This window comes from Sorex araneus, chromosome 5, assembly GCF_027595985.1.
Source record: "Sorex araneus isolate mSorAra2 chromosome 5, mSorAra2.pri, whole genome shotgun sequence".
NCBI classification, from domain to species: Eukaryota; Metazoa; Chordata; class Mammalia; order Eulipotyphla; family Soricidae; genus Sorex; species Sorex araneus.
In genome coordinates, this window is record NC_073306.1 from 56,776,819 (window position 1) to 56,793,726 (window position 16,908).

The 16,908-nt window shown below is 64.4% G+C and overlaps 1 protein-coding gene across 4 annotated transcripts in view; it reads right to left on the minus strand.

Moving 5' to 3' along the window:
* The window catches only part of CROCC (ciliary rootlet coiled-coil, rootletin), a 43,250-nt gene that overhangs the window by 13,005 nt on the left and 13,337 nt on the right, over positions 1-16,908 (minus strand). For all 4 annotated transcript variants that reach the window (XM_055139090.1, XM_055139089.1, XM_055139087.1 and 1 more), the window contains 15 exons: positions 16,627-16,723; positions 15,828-15,911; positions 15,288-15,521; positions 13,918-14,117; positions 11,585-11,767; positions 9,686-9,830; positions 8,715-8,861; positions 7,300-7,530; positions 6,106-6,299; positions 5,838-5,965; positions 4,694-4,863; positions 2,999-3,178; positions 2,005-2,139; positions 1,725-1,868; positions 702-940 (listed from right to left, as the gene is read on the minus strand). In XM_055139090.1, the coding sequence (XP_054995065.1) occupies positions 702-940; positions 1,725-1,868; positions 2,005-2,139; positions 2,999-3,178; positions 4,694-4,863; positions 5,838-5,965; positions 6,106-6,299; positions 7,300-7,530; positions 8,715-8,861; positions 9,686-9,830; positions 11,585-11,767; positions 13,918-14,117; positions 15,288-15,521; positions 15,828-15,911; positions 16,627-16,723 (2,511 nt within the window). The remainder of the gene's footprint in view (positions 1-701; positions 941-1,724; positions 1,869-2,004; positions 2,140-2,998; positions 3,179-4,693; positions 4,864-5,837; positions 5,966-6,105; positions 6,300-7,299; positions 7,531-8,714; positions 8,862-9,685; positions 9,831-11,584; positions 11,768-13,917; positions 14,118-15,287; positions 15,522-15,827; positions 15,912-16,626; positions 16,724-16,908) is intronic.

Consider the following 16,908-nt stretch of genomic DNA (forward strand, 5'->3'; position numbering starts at 1 on the left):
ACGGGCACATGGCCTCCAGTGGGGGGTGGGGGGATGGGCAGAACCTGGGCCCATGGACAGACAGCATGGGGGTAAGGCGCTTGTCATGCACAGTCCTCTGAGCACTGCCAGGTGTAGTCCCTAAGCAAATTCCACACCCCCTCCCGCCCCAATACACAGAGATCATCTGGGGTTTTGTTGATTTGTTTTGGTTTTGCTTTTTCGGGTCATACCTGGTGATGCTCAGGGATTACTCCTGGCTCTGCACTCAGGAATCACTCCTGATTTGGTTCAGGGGACCAAATGGGATGACAGAGATCGAACCCGGGTTGGCCACATGCAAGGCAAACGCCCTCCCTGCTGTACCATCTCTCTGGCCCTTTTAATTTTTTTTTTTTTAAGTTTTTGGGCCACACCCAGCAATGCTCAGGGAGTCTTCCTGGCTCTGTGGTCAGGAATTGCTCCTGGTGGTGCTGGGGGACAAATCTGGGATGCCGGGAATTGAACCCAGGTCAGCCACGTACAAGGCAAATGCCCTCCCCCACTGTGCTGTCGTTCTGGCCCCCCACAAAAATATCTGTACCCACCCCCACACCACCACTGCCATGACCCTTCCCCTCCTCCAGATGGGGAGAGCACCAGGACACCCCAGCTGCAGGCGGGGGCTCCAGTAGGGACCCCCGCCCGGGCGGTCAGGGGTGCCGGGGAGGCCGGGCGCCCACCTGATGCGCTCACTCTCGGCCTTCTTCACGGCGGCCCGCAGCTCCTCGTTGGACCTGCGCAGGGCCTCGCGCTCCTGGGCGCCCTCGGCCAGGCTGCGCCGCAGGCCGGCCGCCCCCTGCCGCTGGGCCTCGCAGCTGTCCAGGCTCTCCCGCGCGCGCCGCTGCGCCTCCAGCAGCTCCTGCCGCAGCCCGTCCCGGGCCTCCTCCAGAAGCTGCAGCTGCTTCCGGAGCTCTTCTGCCTGCGAGGCCGGTGGAGGGGACAGGTGAGGCCCCGCGCCAGCCCGTCCCCACACCCCCAGCACGGGGCACGGCGCAGCGGATCACGCTGCCGTCGGCGATGCCCGCGCCTCGAATGCTCATGGCGTGCACCCAACCTGCCCCTCCCGGAGCGTGCCGGGACCCCCACGGACAAATAGGCCCCTCCGGCACGCCCAGAGGCCAGGGCCTCTGGCCTGAGGAGCGGAGGGTGGGCCTGGGTTGGATCTCCGGCATCACATGGGCTCCCTGAACCCTGGGAGGGGGTGCGGTCCTGGTGACCCCCAGAACTCCTAGGCCTGACCATTATCGGGAATGGCAACACGAAAGAAAGAAGTGCAAGCCACCTGCTAGCCACCTGCTTCTGACCACGGCCACTGTCCCTGCAGACGGAGCGGAGGCGGGGGAGGTAAGAACCTTATTGGGGATGGCAGGGGCACACCTGGCAGTGCTCATTCCTAGCGGGCTGGGGGGGGGGGTGCCTTTGAGATGCTAAAAACCAAACCTGGGTTTGGGTCTGCGATGTGCCAGGCAAGGGGGCTCTACTCGCAGTACTACCGCTCCGGCCCCGGCAGAAACAAACCTTAACCCCCCCCCCCCACTCCAGGGTCCAATGATGCTCAGGGGCAATGCCTCACTCTGTGTTCCGTGAGATTTTCCGGTCTGGGGGTGCTTGGGGGGTCCCTCTGGGATGCCGGGGAGCCTTCCTCCCTCTGGGGCCCCGGAGGCACAGGGGCGCGCTGCTGGGGCCGGGGGGCGCCCGCTCACCTCGCGCACGCCCAGCTCGCGCTGCCGGCCCAGCTCCCGGGCCCGCTCCTGCAGCTGCTCCAGCTCCTGCGCGTGCGCCGCCGCCGCCTCGTCCCGCTGGGCGCGCAGGTCCCGCAGCTCGGCCGTCAGCGCGTTCACCGTGCTCTGGCCGCAGCGCGAGGACCCTCAGACGGGGTCGCCGCGCCCGCAGCCCCCACGGAGCGGGCGTCTCCCCCAGACTCGCCCCCTCCCTCGGCCGGGGACTCCCTTCCCCGGAGGCGCGACCCTCCCCGGGCCCTACCCGGTGCTGCTCCTGCCGGCTCTGCGCGTCCCGCTTCTGCCGCTCCATCTCCAGGGAGATGGCGGCCAGGCTGTGCCGGGTCCCCATCAGCTTCTCCGACAGCGCCGTCTTCTCCGACTCCTTCAGGGACAGGGCCTGCGCAGGGGCACGGCCCACGCTGTCCACCAGCCCGTGCTGGGCGCCCGTGGGACTCGCCCCCTCCCCCGCCCGCCCTCGCTCGGGGTTGGTGGACCCTGGGCAAAAGCAAAGCCTCAGGCCCTGGAGGCCTCAGAAAAGGGCTGGACCAGTCACCCCCTGGCAATGACACACCCAACGGACCCCCCAAGTCCAGGCCACATCCACGCCTGGACTCTGGTGGACTCTGGTTATTGCCGGTGCATAGAGGAGGACACGGAGGCCCCGAGCAGGAAAGTGCCAGGACTGGCCAGGGCGGCCAGCGGTCACGGGCATCCCTGCTCCGTCACAGGCTGGGAAAGCGGGAGCTGGTTCTTCCTTTCATGCTGGCCACAGCCAGCAGCACCCAGGACGGAACCCAGGGCCGCCTTGTGGGCAGCCCACGCTCCAGCCCTCCGACCCCTCACCCCAACCAGGAGGTGGTTCCTCTGAAGACCATCAGGGACCCCGGGGCCGGGGCAGGGGCACGGCAGTGAGAATGTGGGCTCCCTCCCTGGAACCACAGTGCTCCGTGTCCCAAGGGTGGCTGCCCTCAGCCAGCTCCCGCTGCGGGCCTGGGCTCACTTAAGACAGGGTACAGGCCGCCCCCTTCTCCGGCACGGCTGAGACCAAACACGCAAGGGGACTCCCCGGCCCCAAGGACACCCCCTCAGCTCTGCCATCCTGCAGGCAAGAAGACTGAGCCCCAGAGGGTCCCCGGACTCCTGCGGTTGAGCGGAGACCAGCCCCAAACTGGGAGCCCCTTCTCCCCCATTCCCCCCGCCCCTGCCCCTGCCCCGCCCCCGCCCCCACCCCGTCCGCGTCCGCAGGAATCACGCACCTGCTGCTTCTCGCTCTCGGCCAGGAGGAGGCCCTCATCGCGCTCCTGCTGCAGCGCCGCGATCTCCTCGCTCAGCTCCTCCTTCTCGGCCTCCAGCCGGGCCAGCAGCTCCTCCTGCTCCCGCTGCAGCTGGCCCTGCAGCTGGGCCCGCTCCGTCTCCAGCTCCCGCCAGGCCGCCTCCTGGGGGCCGGGACCGGGCATGTGGGACCCTGGCGGCTGGGGCACAGCACGGCCCACCTGGAGCCCACCACCAGGGAGGGGGGGGAGAGGTCAGCCGAGGGGCGGACGGGTCACTGGGAGGCGGGTGGGGGACACGGCGAGGCTGAGGGGCGCGAGGAACAGCAGCCGAGCAGCCTGGTGGAGGGGGTGGTCGGAGGCTGTTCCCCGGGGGGCAGCTGAGCCGCAGTGGGCCAGAGAGAAGACAAAGCAAACCCCAGGAGTGGACCCCAGGCCGCAGGACATGGCCAGGAGGGCAGAGCAACCCAGCCAGCAGGGGAGCCGCTGTTCACTGCGGCTGGACGGGGGAGAGCGGTGGGGCCAGCCCTGCCCTGTGGCTGCACGCAGGGGTCTGGCCTGGCTGGGGACAGCGCGCACAACGGAGCGCCTAAGGCTGGGGGACAAGAAGCAATCTGGACTTGACTGGATCATGTCTGTCATGTGCAGGGCTAGGGATCGAACCCAGGGCCTCACCGGGTCCAGGCCCAGCCATCTGAAATTCAGACCGGAGGCTGGTAGATGCTGAGGAAGAGTGCGGGCGCGGGGCGAAGGGGCGATGGGTCAGGAGGGGCTTTGGGGGCCGCTGAACGGCTGGAGAGATCTGGCGATAGCAGAAGGCAGTGCAAAGGGAACTCGGGCAGTGCAGAGGGCGGCTCGCTGGGAACCGGTGGTTGGGCTTCTGAGAAGCACCCATGTGCAGAGAAGGGCCCATTTGGGTCCCCAGCGAGGTTATCTGGCCCCTGCCCCAGGGGCTGGACAATCCTGCCCCAGAAACTGTGATAAATTGGGTACTTTGTTGCCAGCGCGCGGGGTGAAGGGTGCCCCCTGGTGGACAGAGTGGGCTTTTTTTTTTTTTTTTTTCTTTTTGGGTCACACCCAGTGATGCTCAGGGCTTACTCCTGGCTCATGCACTCAGGAATTACTCCTGGCGGTGCTCAGGGGACCATATGGGATGCTGGGATTCGAACCCGGGTAGGCCGCGTGCAAGACAGACGCCCTACCCGCTGTGCTATCGCTCCAGCCCCCAGAGTGGGCCCCTTTGCCAGCAGTCGCCCTGTCCAGAATGAGGAGAGTATCCCAGATCCTAACAACTACAATCCCGGGCAGCATCAGACCCAAACCCCGGCAGGTGGTGGCAATCCCTCTGCTCCCGGGGCCCTGGCAGCCCCGCCCCAGGTGCTCAGGTCGCCCCTGTGCAGACAGGGCTTCTCAGCAGACGCCTGGTGGGGGCCACACCGGTGATGCTCAGGGCTTACACCTGGCAGTGCTCGGGGACCCGAATGGAGCCTCAGGGATCGGACCATGTCGCCTCTGTGTGAGGCCGGCGCCCTGCCCGCGGTGCCATCTCTCTAGCCCTGCCCTCCAGGGCTGCTGGAGCAGACAGGAGGCGCCACTTCGTGGGTGTGGAGACCAGCGCAGAGGGTGGTGCCCGAGGTCCCCCAGCCAGGCCCTGGCCGCCACCCCCAGCGGCACACAGACCTTGTCTCGCTGCAGCCGCTGCAGGTCTTCCTCGTGAGCTGCCCGCTGCTCCCGGAGCGAGGCCTGGGCCTCCCGCTCGGCCTGCACCAGCTTCTGGGCCATTAGCTCCTTGTCCAGCGCCGCCTTCTCCTCCGCTGTTGCCATCTGCTGCCGCAGGCCCGCCAGCTCCACTGCACAGGAGGGAGGTGGGGACAGAGCCATGGAGTGGAACCCCCCGGGGCCCTGCGGGCTCAAGCCAGGAGAGTCCAGTGGGCAAAATCCCAGAGCAGGGACAGTGTTTGTGTGTATGTGTGTGTGTGTGTGTGGGGGGAACACACCCGGTCACACCGACTTCCCTTTCAGAAGCTCCTTGTCTCTCTGGGACTCAGTTTCCCCACCTAGCCCTGGCCGCCTCTGTCCCTCCACGAAAGGAACAAAGCCCAGGACTGATGAGGAACGAGGCACCGGAAGTGACCCTCTCGGCTCCCGAGTGCTGGTCTGGGCCCTGGCTGGGCCCCTGGCAGCCTCCTAACATTCCCCGGATCCGCACTCACCCCCAGCTCACAGGTGAGGCCGTGGAGGCGCAGAGGAGGGAAGTGACAACCTCACCAAAGCAGCACCGCTGCCCCTCGGACCACCACACACACGGCCCAGGGCACCCCTCCTCGGGGCGGGCACCGCTCAGGCCCGGAGGGACAGGGGCGCCAAGACGAACCAGTGACCCCAGCAGAGGCTGGGCAGGAAGAGCCCCGAGTTCAGAGCCGGGCTGTGCCGGAGAGGGCGGCGGGGCGGGTGCTGTGGGGCTGAGTTCCTGGCAAGGCACCGATGGCTCCGCAGAGAACCCCGAATTCCCCAAGTGCCCCATGACGGCAGGTGAAGTGGGCGGAGCCAGGCACCGTGCCAGGGCCTCTGCCCGCTTCCCTCCCCGTTGCCCAGCAACCACCAGGGCAGGCAGGTGCTGGCCACCTCTCATTGCCAGGCGAGGGAGCTGGGCCCGGGGAGACGGGAACTTGCTCAAGGAAGCGGGGGAGGCGAACAACCCGAACCCAGGTCAGCCCGACTCCGAGGCCAGGGCCTCCGGCTTCCGTGTGACCCCAGAGGGCAGTGGGGTCCCAGGCTGAGGCCTGCTAACCCGTCCCTCGCGCCCGCGCTGAGCCCCTCCTACCGGTCAGGGCCTCCTTGGCCAGGAGCAGGGCCTGTCCATCCGCCTCCAGCTGCTCCCGACGGGCCTCGAGCTGGGCCAGCTGCTGCCGCACCTCAAACAGGCTGCCCTCCAGCGCCTCCTTCTCCACGCTGCAGCACAGCCGAGACTCAGCCTCCCCGCGCCAGGGCGGGGCCAGCCCACCTGCCCGCACTCCCTCAGGGAGCTGGAGTCGGGGCCAGGGCAGGCCCGGCTGGCCCCACTCCCCCCACCCCCGGCCCCAGGGCCTCACCGCAGGCGTGCGGCCTCCTCGGACAGGCTCCGGCCTTCCCGCTCGGCGGCGGCCAGCTGCACGGCCAGGCTGGCCTGCTCCTTGGCCAGGGCCTCCTTCTCCCGGCCCGAGCGCTCCAGGGCCTCTACCTGCTGCTGCGTCTCCCGCCGCGCCTGCTCCAGCTCCTGCTCGCGGCTGCTCAGCTGCCGGGAGAGCTGACCCCCACCCGGGCACCGTGAGCACCCCCGGCAGGAGCCCCTGGGCCAGCTCAGCGGGCAGCACCCGGCCCTGCTCTGCACACAGCCTGTGGTGGCCCCCAGGACCTAGGCTGGAGTTGGCCCCTGCCGTGTGGCCGCAGGGGAGGCTCGGCCTGCCCTGAGCTACAGTGCTCGTGCGTGCAGAGATGAGGCTCCTCGGCTGGGGAGAGGCGCCGCGCGCTGGGGCACAGGCTCTGCAAGTGGGAGCCCCGGGCCGATCCCTGGCACGACACGGTCTCCCAAGCACGGCAGGGAGACGACAGACAGAGCGGCCTCCAAGCGCCAGGTGTGGCTCCCAAACAAAGCAAGGCAAAAAGCCGAGGAAGCCTGCTCCAGCCATTCCTCCCGTCTCGGTGCTTCTTTCTGAGCCCCCCCTGGCAAGGCACAGGGGGCTCACGCCTGGCTCTGCACTCAGGGCCCGCTCCTGACCGAGCACACAGGGGACCCTAGGAGAGGCCGGGGGCCCGGAACCGGGGTCAGTGGCACGCAGGGCACGCGCTCTCCCCACTGGACTGCGGCTCCGGCCCTTGCTTTTAGCCTTTCTGCGTCCTGACGCCTCCAGAGAGGCTGAATCTACGGAACAGACAGAGCTGCGGCACCCCAGAGTGGGGACGTGGGGGCCAGTCCCGAGCTCCAGGACAGAGGCCCGAGACGGCGCCCCGAAACCTTCAGAGCCAACAGCCCACGCCCCGGTTCTCAGCTCCTGCCTCTCCCTTGGCCACGTGGACTCCTGCTCAGTGCTCACGCACAGTGCTCTCTGAGCAGCTCCGGGCTGACGCGACTACACGACCTCCTGCCCTCCTCCCCTCCCCCCACCATCCCCATCACACCAAGGAGTCCACTGGGCTCCGGAAGTGGGGCAACGAGCGCGTCGGGACGGAAAGCCAGGACGGGCCGCCCGAGTTCAGGCGCCGCGCCGCGCCCCGCCCCCCGCCCCCCGCCCCGCCCCCGCGCCCACCTGGGCCAGCTGCTCCTGCAGCCTGCCGCGCTCCGAGCACAGCGTGGGGAGCCGGTGCTCCAGGGCCTCTCGCGCCTGCTCCGCCGCCCGCAGGGAGCCCTCCAGGCCCTGCCGCTCCACCTCCCGCTCCAGCCGCTCCTGCTGCAGCCGCTCCTGCTCCTCCCGCGCCGAGCTGGCCTCCTGCTCCACCTGCCGCTGGCGGCCCAGCACCGCTGCCTTTTCCTCTTCCAGCTGAGGGGCCAGGGAGCAGCTCAGCCCCGCCCTGCCTGCAGGAGGGGGTCTGCCCCGGAGCCCCGGCCCCGCGCCCACCGCAGCCCGCAGCACAGCGGCCTCAGCGCCTGGGCACCGAGGGGGCCCTGGGGAGCTTCACTGTTAAAGATTTTGGCGGAGCGGGGGGATGGTCACACCCAGGATTGGTCCGGGGCTGCTCCTGGCTTAGTGCTCACGGCTTGTTCTGAGTGGTGCTCTGGGGACCCTGTGTGTGGTGTGAGGGATCGAAGTGGAGCTTAAACAGTGATCCCTGAGCACAGAGTCAGGAGTAAGCCCTGAGCACTTTGGTGCGAGAGATCGAACTGGAGCTGAAACAGGAATCCCAGAGCACAGATTCAGGAGTAAGCACTGAGCACTGCCTGGTCTGGCAAAAAATAAATAAATACACTGGGGCCAGCCACTTGCCAGCCAAGAACCTTAGCCCTTGTATTCTCTCTCTACACCCCCCTGCCTGCCGGGCACAGCATTTGGGGGCACTCCTGGAAGTACCTAGGGGACGGCGGGGGGGGCAAGTATCAAACCTGGGGCTCCCGCATACAAAGCAGGTGCTCCGGGAGATGATTCAAAGGCCAGAGCACGTATGAAACCCAGCTTCCAGCCCCAGCACCACACGATCTAGCCCCCAGGCACTGCCAAGAGCAACTGCTGAGCACCCCCAAGGCTGACCCCCAAAGAGAGAAGCCTGTTTGGATCCCAGCCCTCCGCACCGAAGCCCCGCCCCAAGGAGAGCTAGCTCTCTCTCTCTCTCTCTCTCACACACACACACACACACACACACACACTCTTTATCTCTCTCTCTGTCTCTCTCTTCTCTCTCTTCTCTTTGTTTATGTCTCTCTCTCTTTTGGTTTGGGCCATGCCCAGCAATGCTCGGGGTTCCTCCTGGCTCTGCACTCAGGGATTGCTCCCGGCAGTGCTCAGGGGACCATATGGCATGCTGGAGATGGAACCTGGGTTGGCTGGGTGCAAGATAGTGTCCTACCTGCTGTACTCGCTCTGACCACCTCCCCCAAGGAGCTTTCTTTTCTCTGATGCCAAGAGAAAAGAGGAGGGAGAGAGAGAGAGAGGACAGGTCCAAGAAAGCAGGTCCAAGTGTTGAGGGGTCCGGAGAGGTGGGCGTGTGGCCTGGGGGGTGCAGAGCGTACCTGGGCAATGAGGCGGTTCAGAGCCAGCTTGTCCTGTGCGAGGTTCTCGTTGAGCGCACTCATCTTGGACAAGGAATCCCGCAGAGAGGCCTCTTCGGCCCGCAGCTTGGTCAGCGAGAGCTCCAGCTGCACGCGGCCCGCCTCCGCCTGCAGGGTGGGGGCCGGGGCCGGGGCCGGGGTGTCGGGCACCAGAGAGGACCAGACAGGAGGGAGAGACGGGGAGAGACAGAGAGCCCAGAGCCCGGCTGGAGGGGACGGGGGCGCCACCCTGTGGCGGGAAACAATCCCTGCAAAAGCCTGCCACCCAGGTGAGGGGGCTGGAGAGGGATGAAGGCGCCACCCTGTGGCGGGAAGCAATCCCTGCAAAAGGCTGCCGCCCAGGTGAGGGGGCTGGAGGGGACGAGGGCGCCACCCTGTGGCGGGAAACAATCCCTGCAAAAAGCTGCCGCCCAGGTGAGGGGGCTGGAGGGGACGAGGGCGCCACCCTGTGGCGGGAAACAATCCCTGCAAAAAGCTGCCGCCCAGGTGAGGGGGCTGGAGGGGACGAGGGCGCCACCCTGTGGCGGGAAACAATCCCTGCAAAAAGCTGCCGCCCAGGTGAGGGGGCTGGAGGGGACGAGGGCGCCACCATGTGGCGGGAAACAATCTGCAAAAAGCTGCTGCAGGGTGAGGTGGATGTCCCAAGCTCAGGGGGTTGGGGGGGCCTTGCAAGAAGCAATGAGTCCAGGGCAGGTCACAGGGTCCCCGTGGCTGGAGAAAAGCAGCCCAGCGCAGGCCCAGTTATGGGAAATGGGGCAGGCACCTGCCAAGGGCAGTCCCCAGATTGTCCTGGGAATGAATGTCAGCCTGTGCTCAGAAGGATCCGTCCAGGGGAGGAGCAGCCTGCAACCGGGGCCAGTCCGCGGCTGGGGTGAGAGGGCGTGGGCCGAGGACAGGGGTCCCTCCGTGCTCGTGGGGCAACAGGGCCTCACCTTGGTCAGTGCCTCGGCCACCTCAGCCTTCTCGGCCTGCAGCATGTCCCGCTGGAGGGTGGTGGAGCTCAGCGCCTCCCGCACCTCCACCAGCTCCTGGGCCAGCCCCGAACGCTTCCCTTCCAGCTGCTCCAGCTGCCGGTGGCTGTGTGCAGAGGGCAGGGAGCCAGGTCTCCCCCCGCCCTGAGGCTGCTGCAGCCAGGCACCCCCACCCCCCCCACACACACACAGGGACAGCCACACCCGGGACAGACGCGGAGTCCTCAAATCTGACGCTGCAAACTAGGCCAACACCTGCCCGGGGAAGTTGTGACAAGGCTATTATTCATGGTCGTTTGTACTGAGAATACAGGGGCCCGAGCGGGTAGGGCGTGGGTCCTGCATGGCCCAGGTTTGATCCTCAGCATCCCATATGGTCCACTGAGCACTGCCAGGAGTGATTCCTGAGTGCAGAGCCAGGAGTAACCCCCAGCATCACTAGATGTGCCCCCAAAACCAGGGGGAAAGAGAGAAAGAGAGGGAGAGAGAGAAAACAGAGAGGAGAGAGAGAGAAGAGAGAGAAAAACAGAGAAGAGAGAAAGAAGAGAGAAAGAGGGAGAGAGAGAGAGAGAGAGAGAGAGGGAGAGAGAGAGAGAGAGGGAGAGAGGGGGGGGGAATACTTTCTCTCCTGCTTCTGTCGCCCAGGGCTCGGGAAGGATGCAGTGCAGGACGCCCAGCTCCCAATCTGGCTTGGCTTCTGCTGATGAGCCACTTGACCCTGGCCAAGTCACATGACCTCTCTGTGCCTGTAACTTATTTTTTTGTTTGTTCTGGGGCCACACTGGGCAGTGTTTGGGAGTCCATGTGTGGTGCCAGAAATCAAACCAAGGATGACCACATGCAAAGTGAGCACCTTAGTCCCTGGATATCTCGGTGGCACCATTGCCGTAACTGTCAACTTAAAACTACTATTGACTGGCAGATGCTCCAAGAGCACATCCGCAGCAGACAGGAGGCCTGGGTGTGGTCCCCTGAGCATGGCGCTGAGGGTAACCCCTGAGCCAGCTGTGACCCCAAATCAGCAAAGAATGAAGATCACGACTATTTTATTATTTTTTTATGCTTCAGTTTGTTTTGTTTGTTTTGGGGGCTACACCCAGTGATGCTCAGGGGTTATTCCTGGCTCTGTGCTCCGGAATCACTCCTGCTGGGCTTGGGGGACCATATGAGATATCAAGATCGAATGTGAGTCACCTGCTGTATTATTGTTCCAGCCCTACTACTACCACTGAATTAATTAATTTTGGCTTTTGGGGTCACCCCAGCGATGCCCGGGGTTACCCTTGGCTCTGCACTCAGGAATTACCCCTGGCAGTGCTGTTTGGGATGCCAGGGACCGAACCCAGCTCAGCTGCAAGCAAAGCAAACACCCTCCCCGCTGTGCTATCGTTCCGGCCCCACTGCTACCATTTTAATGATTGTTTTCCTTTATTTCTGGGGGGGGTGTTAGTGGGTGTTGGGCCACACCCAGCGGTGCTCAGGGGAACCTTGCTCTGTGCTCACGGCTCATTCCTGGCGCGCTCAGGGGACCATAGGTGCGGTGGGGTAAAAGCAGGGTCACCTCTGTACTATCTCTCCAGACCCCCACCCACACACCCAACCCGCATCATTGCTTTTAATCATCATCCACAGCCTCCCTCCCTGGGACCAGCTCTCTGATGCTAAGTCAGTGACTGACCCCCGTGAGCCTCAGTTTCCCTAAGTGGGACGGTGTGCAAGAAGACCCGCACGGGAGGGGAGGTGGGAGCCCAGCAGGAGTCCCGGGACAGGACAGTGCCATCTGGCCCAGCTGCACCCGTGAATACACACCCCGCCCCTCTCTCCCCCCCTCCCCCAGCGCAGGGCCGCGGGGCGCCTCACCTGCGCTCCAGCTCCCTGCGCATGCGCGCCCGGTCCTGGGCGGCGTCCTCCCGCTCTTCCTCGAGCTGATCCCGCTGCCGCCGCAGCTCCTCCTGGGCCGCCTGCAGCTTCTCCCGCTCCTGCCGCAGCTCCTCGGCCCGCTGCTGGGCCGTCTGCAGGCTGCCGGCCAGGCCGCTCTTCTCCCTGGACGACAGGGGACAGCGGGCTGGTGGGGCTCCGGGGCCGCCTCCTGCCCCAGCCCCAGCCCCGCCCCCCACTGTCCATCTACAAGTACACTAGAAACGGCCTGGAGAGACGGCTCGTGGGACGGGAGCACGTACGTGGGAGCCCCGGGTTCAAGCCCTGGCACCGCGCGGTCTCCTGAGCTGGGAACGGAGAGTCGCCCGACTCCCACCAGATGTGGCCCTAAAGCAAAACGGGCCAGAGCAATAGGAGAGCGGGCAGGATGCGTGCCTTGGATGCCCTACCCACTGGGTGCCCCCCCGGGCATTCCATGTGGTTCCCAGAGCCCCGCCAGGAGTGACCCCTGAACAACACGGGACTCGGCCCAAAATCAAAACAAACAACCCCCCCCCATGAGATATAAAGGCCAGTGGGGAAAACACCACCTTGGGGCTGGAGAGACGCTACCATGGTGAGGGCGCTTGCCTGGAATTCTGCAGGCTTGGGTTCAATCCCCAGCACCCCATATGGTCCCCCGGACCCCCGCCAGGACTGATCCCTGAACACTGCCAGGTGTGACCCCCTTCAGGGGGAGGGGGGAAGGGAGGAGGGAAATACAAGCTGGCTAGTAAGTAAAAACTGCAGAATGCTGGAGTTAGAGCGATAGCACAGCGGGTAGGGCATTTGCCATGCATGTGGCAGACCCGAGTTTGATTCCCAGCATCCCATATGGTCCCCTGAGCACCACCAGAAGTGATTCCTGAGTGCAGAGCCAGGAGTAACCCCTGTGCATCGCCGGGTGTGACCCAAAAAGAAAAAAAAAAAAAAAGAGAGATCCAGGGAGATGACTCCAATGGTTGGAAGAAATGTGTGACATGTACATAGCCCCGAGTCAGGAGGCCAGAGTGAGAGCACAAGGAAGGGAACTTCCCTTACATGCAGACAACTGGGGTTTGATCTCTGGCATCTCATGTAGCCCCGTGAGCACCACCAGGAGTAATTTCTGAACGCAAAGTCAGGAGTAACCCCTGAGCATCACTAGATGTGGCCCCAGATCAAAACGAAACAAACAAACAAACAAAAAAAAACCCCAAAGCCCCGAGTTCAACCCATAGCTCCACAGGCCGGGCTCCGTCAGGCCATCTTTGCAGGACGGGACCCCAAAGGCTGCCAGAACTACGGCTGTGAGCTGAGCACAGCTGACAATGACCTCCGGCTCCTGAGCACTGAGACGAAGGCCCCCTCCAAAATGTCTTTTTTTTTCCTTTTTGGGTCACACCCGGCGATGCACAGGGGTTACTCCTGGCTCTACACTCAGGAATTACTTCTGGCGGTGCTCAGGGGACGATATGGGATGCTGGGAATCGAACCTGGGTTGGCCATGTGCAAGGCAAACGCCCTACCCGCTGTGCTATTGCTCCAGCCCCTCCAAAATGTCTTTTAATGAAAAAAGTATATGTTTATTTGCTTTTAGGCCACACAGCGGTGCTCAGGGTTTATCCCTGGTTTAGTGTCTGGGGACTGCTCCTGCGGGTCCTTGAGGGACCAGGTGGTGCCAAAGAGAACCTGGATCTCCTGAATGCAAAGCAGGTGCCACATCCTGCTGAGCGCTCGCTCTCTCGCGCTCTCGCTCGCTCTCTCTCTCTCGCTCTCTCTCTCTCTCTGAAATTTATTTTTAAAAACTGAAGGGAGGGATTGGAGCGATAGCACAGCGGGTAGGGCGTTTGCCTTGCACACGGCAGAACCAAGTTCGATTCCCAGCATCCCATATGGTCCCCCGAGCACTACCAGGAGTAATTCCTGAGTGCATGAGCCAGGAGTAACCCCTGTGCATCACTAGGTGTGACCCAAAAAGAAAAGAAAAAGAAAAAAAATTGAAGGGATTGGAGCGAAAGTACAGTGGGTAGGTTGCTTCCCTCGCACATGGTTAACCCAGCTTCAATTTCCAGCTTCCCCTATGGTCCCCCGAGCACCACCAGGAATAATTCCTGAGTGCAGAGCCAGGAGCAATCCCCGAGCACTGTCAGGTGAGTCCCCAAATCAAAAACTAAAACTCATTTTAAAATAGTGAATGCCCTTTCATTAGACCTTTAGCAACCACACGCGGCTCGTCCCCCGCGGTCCCCGTTGTTGTTCGCAGGACCCAGGCCCCCCTCTGACCTCCCGGGCACCTGGTCAGGAGGTCCAGGGAACTCTGCAGCCGCTTGGCCTCCCGCCGCGCCTCCTCGTGGGCGAGCGCGGCCGCGTCGGTCTGGTCCTGCAGCCGCCGCAGCTGTGCCTCCAGCGCCCGGCGCTCGCTCTCGCTGTCCGCGAGCTGCTTCCGCACGGTGCCCAGCAGCTCCTGGCTGGCCTCATAGCGCCCGCGCATGTCCTGCGGCACGGGAAACGGCTCGGTGTGGGGGGCCTGGGAAGCTCCGGAGAGTGAGGCTCAGACCCCCTCCTGGGCTCTCCACCTCCCTGGGGTCCTGGGAATCTCTGGTGAAATCCAGGCGCCTGTCAGGGCTCTGCCCTCCCCCCCCACCTGGGTTCTATCAAGGGGCTCCCAGGCCCCTTGTGTCCCTCTGTGTCCCAATTTGGGGGGTTTCTAGGTCCCTCTCGTCCTGCTTGATTCTTCCCCCAATCTTATCTCAGGGAGAGAGAAGAGAGAGAAAAACAGAGAGAAGAGAGAAGAGAGAGAGAAGAGAGAGAAAGAGGGAGAGAGGAGGGGGGAATACTCTCCCTCCTGCTTCTGTCGCCCAGGGCTGTTAATCCAAGACCCTCATCTACGGGGGCACGTACAACATTGGCCCTGCACACAACCGACCCGGGCTCGACCACCAGCATACCATCATATGGTCCCCTGAGCACCACCAAGAGTGACCACTGGGCACGGCCAAGTGTGGCCCCAAAATAAAAAATATCCAAATAAAAAAGACCTTCACCTGCCTAAACCAGGACTCGAGCTCCACCCAGGCCACGCCCCCAGGTCTAGGCCCATGGGCTCAACTTCAGCTGGGCACATAGAGTCCTCCAGACTCTATGCTGGGACGCTCAGGACCCTCCCTATGGGACCCTGACTCCACCCCCGTGATGCTCAGGCCCCGCCCTATGGGACCCCAGCTCCACCCCTGGATGCTCAGGCCCCGCCCCACAGGACCCTGGCCCCACCCCCGTGATGCTCAGGCCCCGCCCTATGGGACACCAGCTCCACCCCTGGGATGCTCAGGCCCCGCCCTATGGAAATCCCGGCTCCACCCCTGGGATGTGCAAGGTCCACCCTATGATACCCCAGCTCCACCCCTGGGATGCTCAGTTCCCCCCTATGATACCCCAGCTTCACCCCTGGCATGTCCATCCCTGTAGGACCCCACCCCTGGGATGCTCAGTTCCCCCCTATGATACCCCAGCTTCACCCCTGGCATGTCCATCCCTGTAGGACCCCAGGTCCAGCCCCGGGAAGGGCAGACCCCCACCTATGGGAACCCAGCACCACTCCCGGGATGCTCAGGCCTCCCCGATGGGACCCCAGCTCCACCCCCGGGACGCTCAGGCCCCTTCCTACCTGGACCTGCAGCTGGCGCTTATGCAGGGCAGAGTGGATGAGGGCGAGCGTGGAGGACTCGGAGCAGGCGGGGGACGGGCCTCGCCGTGGGGACCGGCCCCGGCTGGGAGAGGGGCGCCGCGGCGGGGACGGGGTCCGCGCGCCTGAGAGCCCCCGCAGGCTGCCCTCAGACGTCTCGGCCGTGTGCTCGGAGCCACTGAGCTGGACCCCGCTCTCCATGTCCGACAGGACGGCCTGCGGGCGGGAGAAGCCCGGGGCGTCGGCCTCGCCCCCTCTCCGCCGCGCGCCCCAAGCTCCCTTCCTCCGGGAAGTCTTCCTGACGGCACTCCTACCAGCCCACAGCCCTCAACCCCCGAGCTCAGTTCTCTCCTTGCCTGGGAAGACACCAGTTTCTCCGGGGTGGACAGGGCAGCGGCCGAGGGCCTCTGATCCCTCGGGACTGGGTCCCTGGGGCCCGCAACTGCTTGCAGTTTAGTCCATGGCCGCCAGAGGGCGCGATGGCCCCGGACTGCCTGACCCGGCCCAGCCCAGGGGTCGCACCTGTGCCAGGTCCCGGAGGGTCTGCTGCAGGCCCTCGCCGTCCTCAGTCTCCACAGCCACCTGTTCCTGGAGCCGCAGCGTTTCCTGGAGTGGTGATGGAGAGATGAGACAGGGGGTAGGGGGTCCACGCCTGAATCTGGAAGCCACCTTCACCCCCCCTCCCTGCCTCCCACCCCTAGTGACCTCACAGCAGCCCCATAACCCTCCCCTGGACAGAAGGGTTCAAGCAGGGCATGGCCGCTCCAGGTCCCACGGCCCACAGGAGACAGCTGGACAGAGAACCCAGGCTGGGTGGGCAACAAAAGAGTGACGGGCAGCTGCCTATAAGTACCCCTGAATGTCCCTGAGAGGGGGTGGTGGTGGGGGGCCTTGGGGCCACATCCCGCAGTGCCTGGGGGCTACTCCCGACTCTGGGCCCAGGGCTCCTTCCTGGCAGTGCTCAAGGCCCGTGCAGTGTTGGGGACCAAACCATGCCGTCTGCATACCAGGCAAGCACCTCGGCCCCTGCACTCTCCCCCAGGGCCATGGAGCTGTGAGGGAAAGAGCCCTGAGCTGGCAGGGGAGGCTCACGTCCTAACTCCCCACTCACTGAGACACTGGACAAGGGTCTCATGGGTCTCTGCAACTGTCCAGTGGGGGCCAAGCTACAAGCCGCAAGGGCTTGAATGGATCAAGGTCAACATCTCGCCACTGAGCTGGGCGCGGTCTGGGGGCTCCACCCATGAGGGGGGACCTGAGCATCCCCGTGCCCAGCCGCGACCCTGGGCCTGGCTCGCTCCCATCCCTCCCTGCATCTCACCAGAGCCTCCAGCTTCTCCGTGAGGGCTTTGTTGAGCTCATCCTTCTCCAGATGCTGTTTCTGAAGATGCTCCACCGTCAGGGCCAGCTCGGACACTCTGGAGGGGAGGGGCAGTGGCCACACAGGTGAGCGGGAGACCCACCCCCAGCGTGTCTGTAATCCCAGTATCTTCCACGAACCTGAGACTGTCCCCTGGGGTGCAGCTCCCTAGCTGTGTGACCTTGGGCAAGTCACTTCCCCTCCCCCCACCTCATTCCGAGGAAATGAGAATGAGGTGATCTC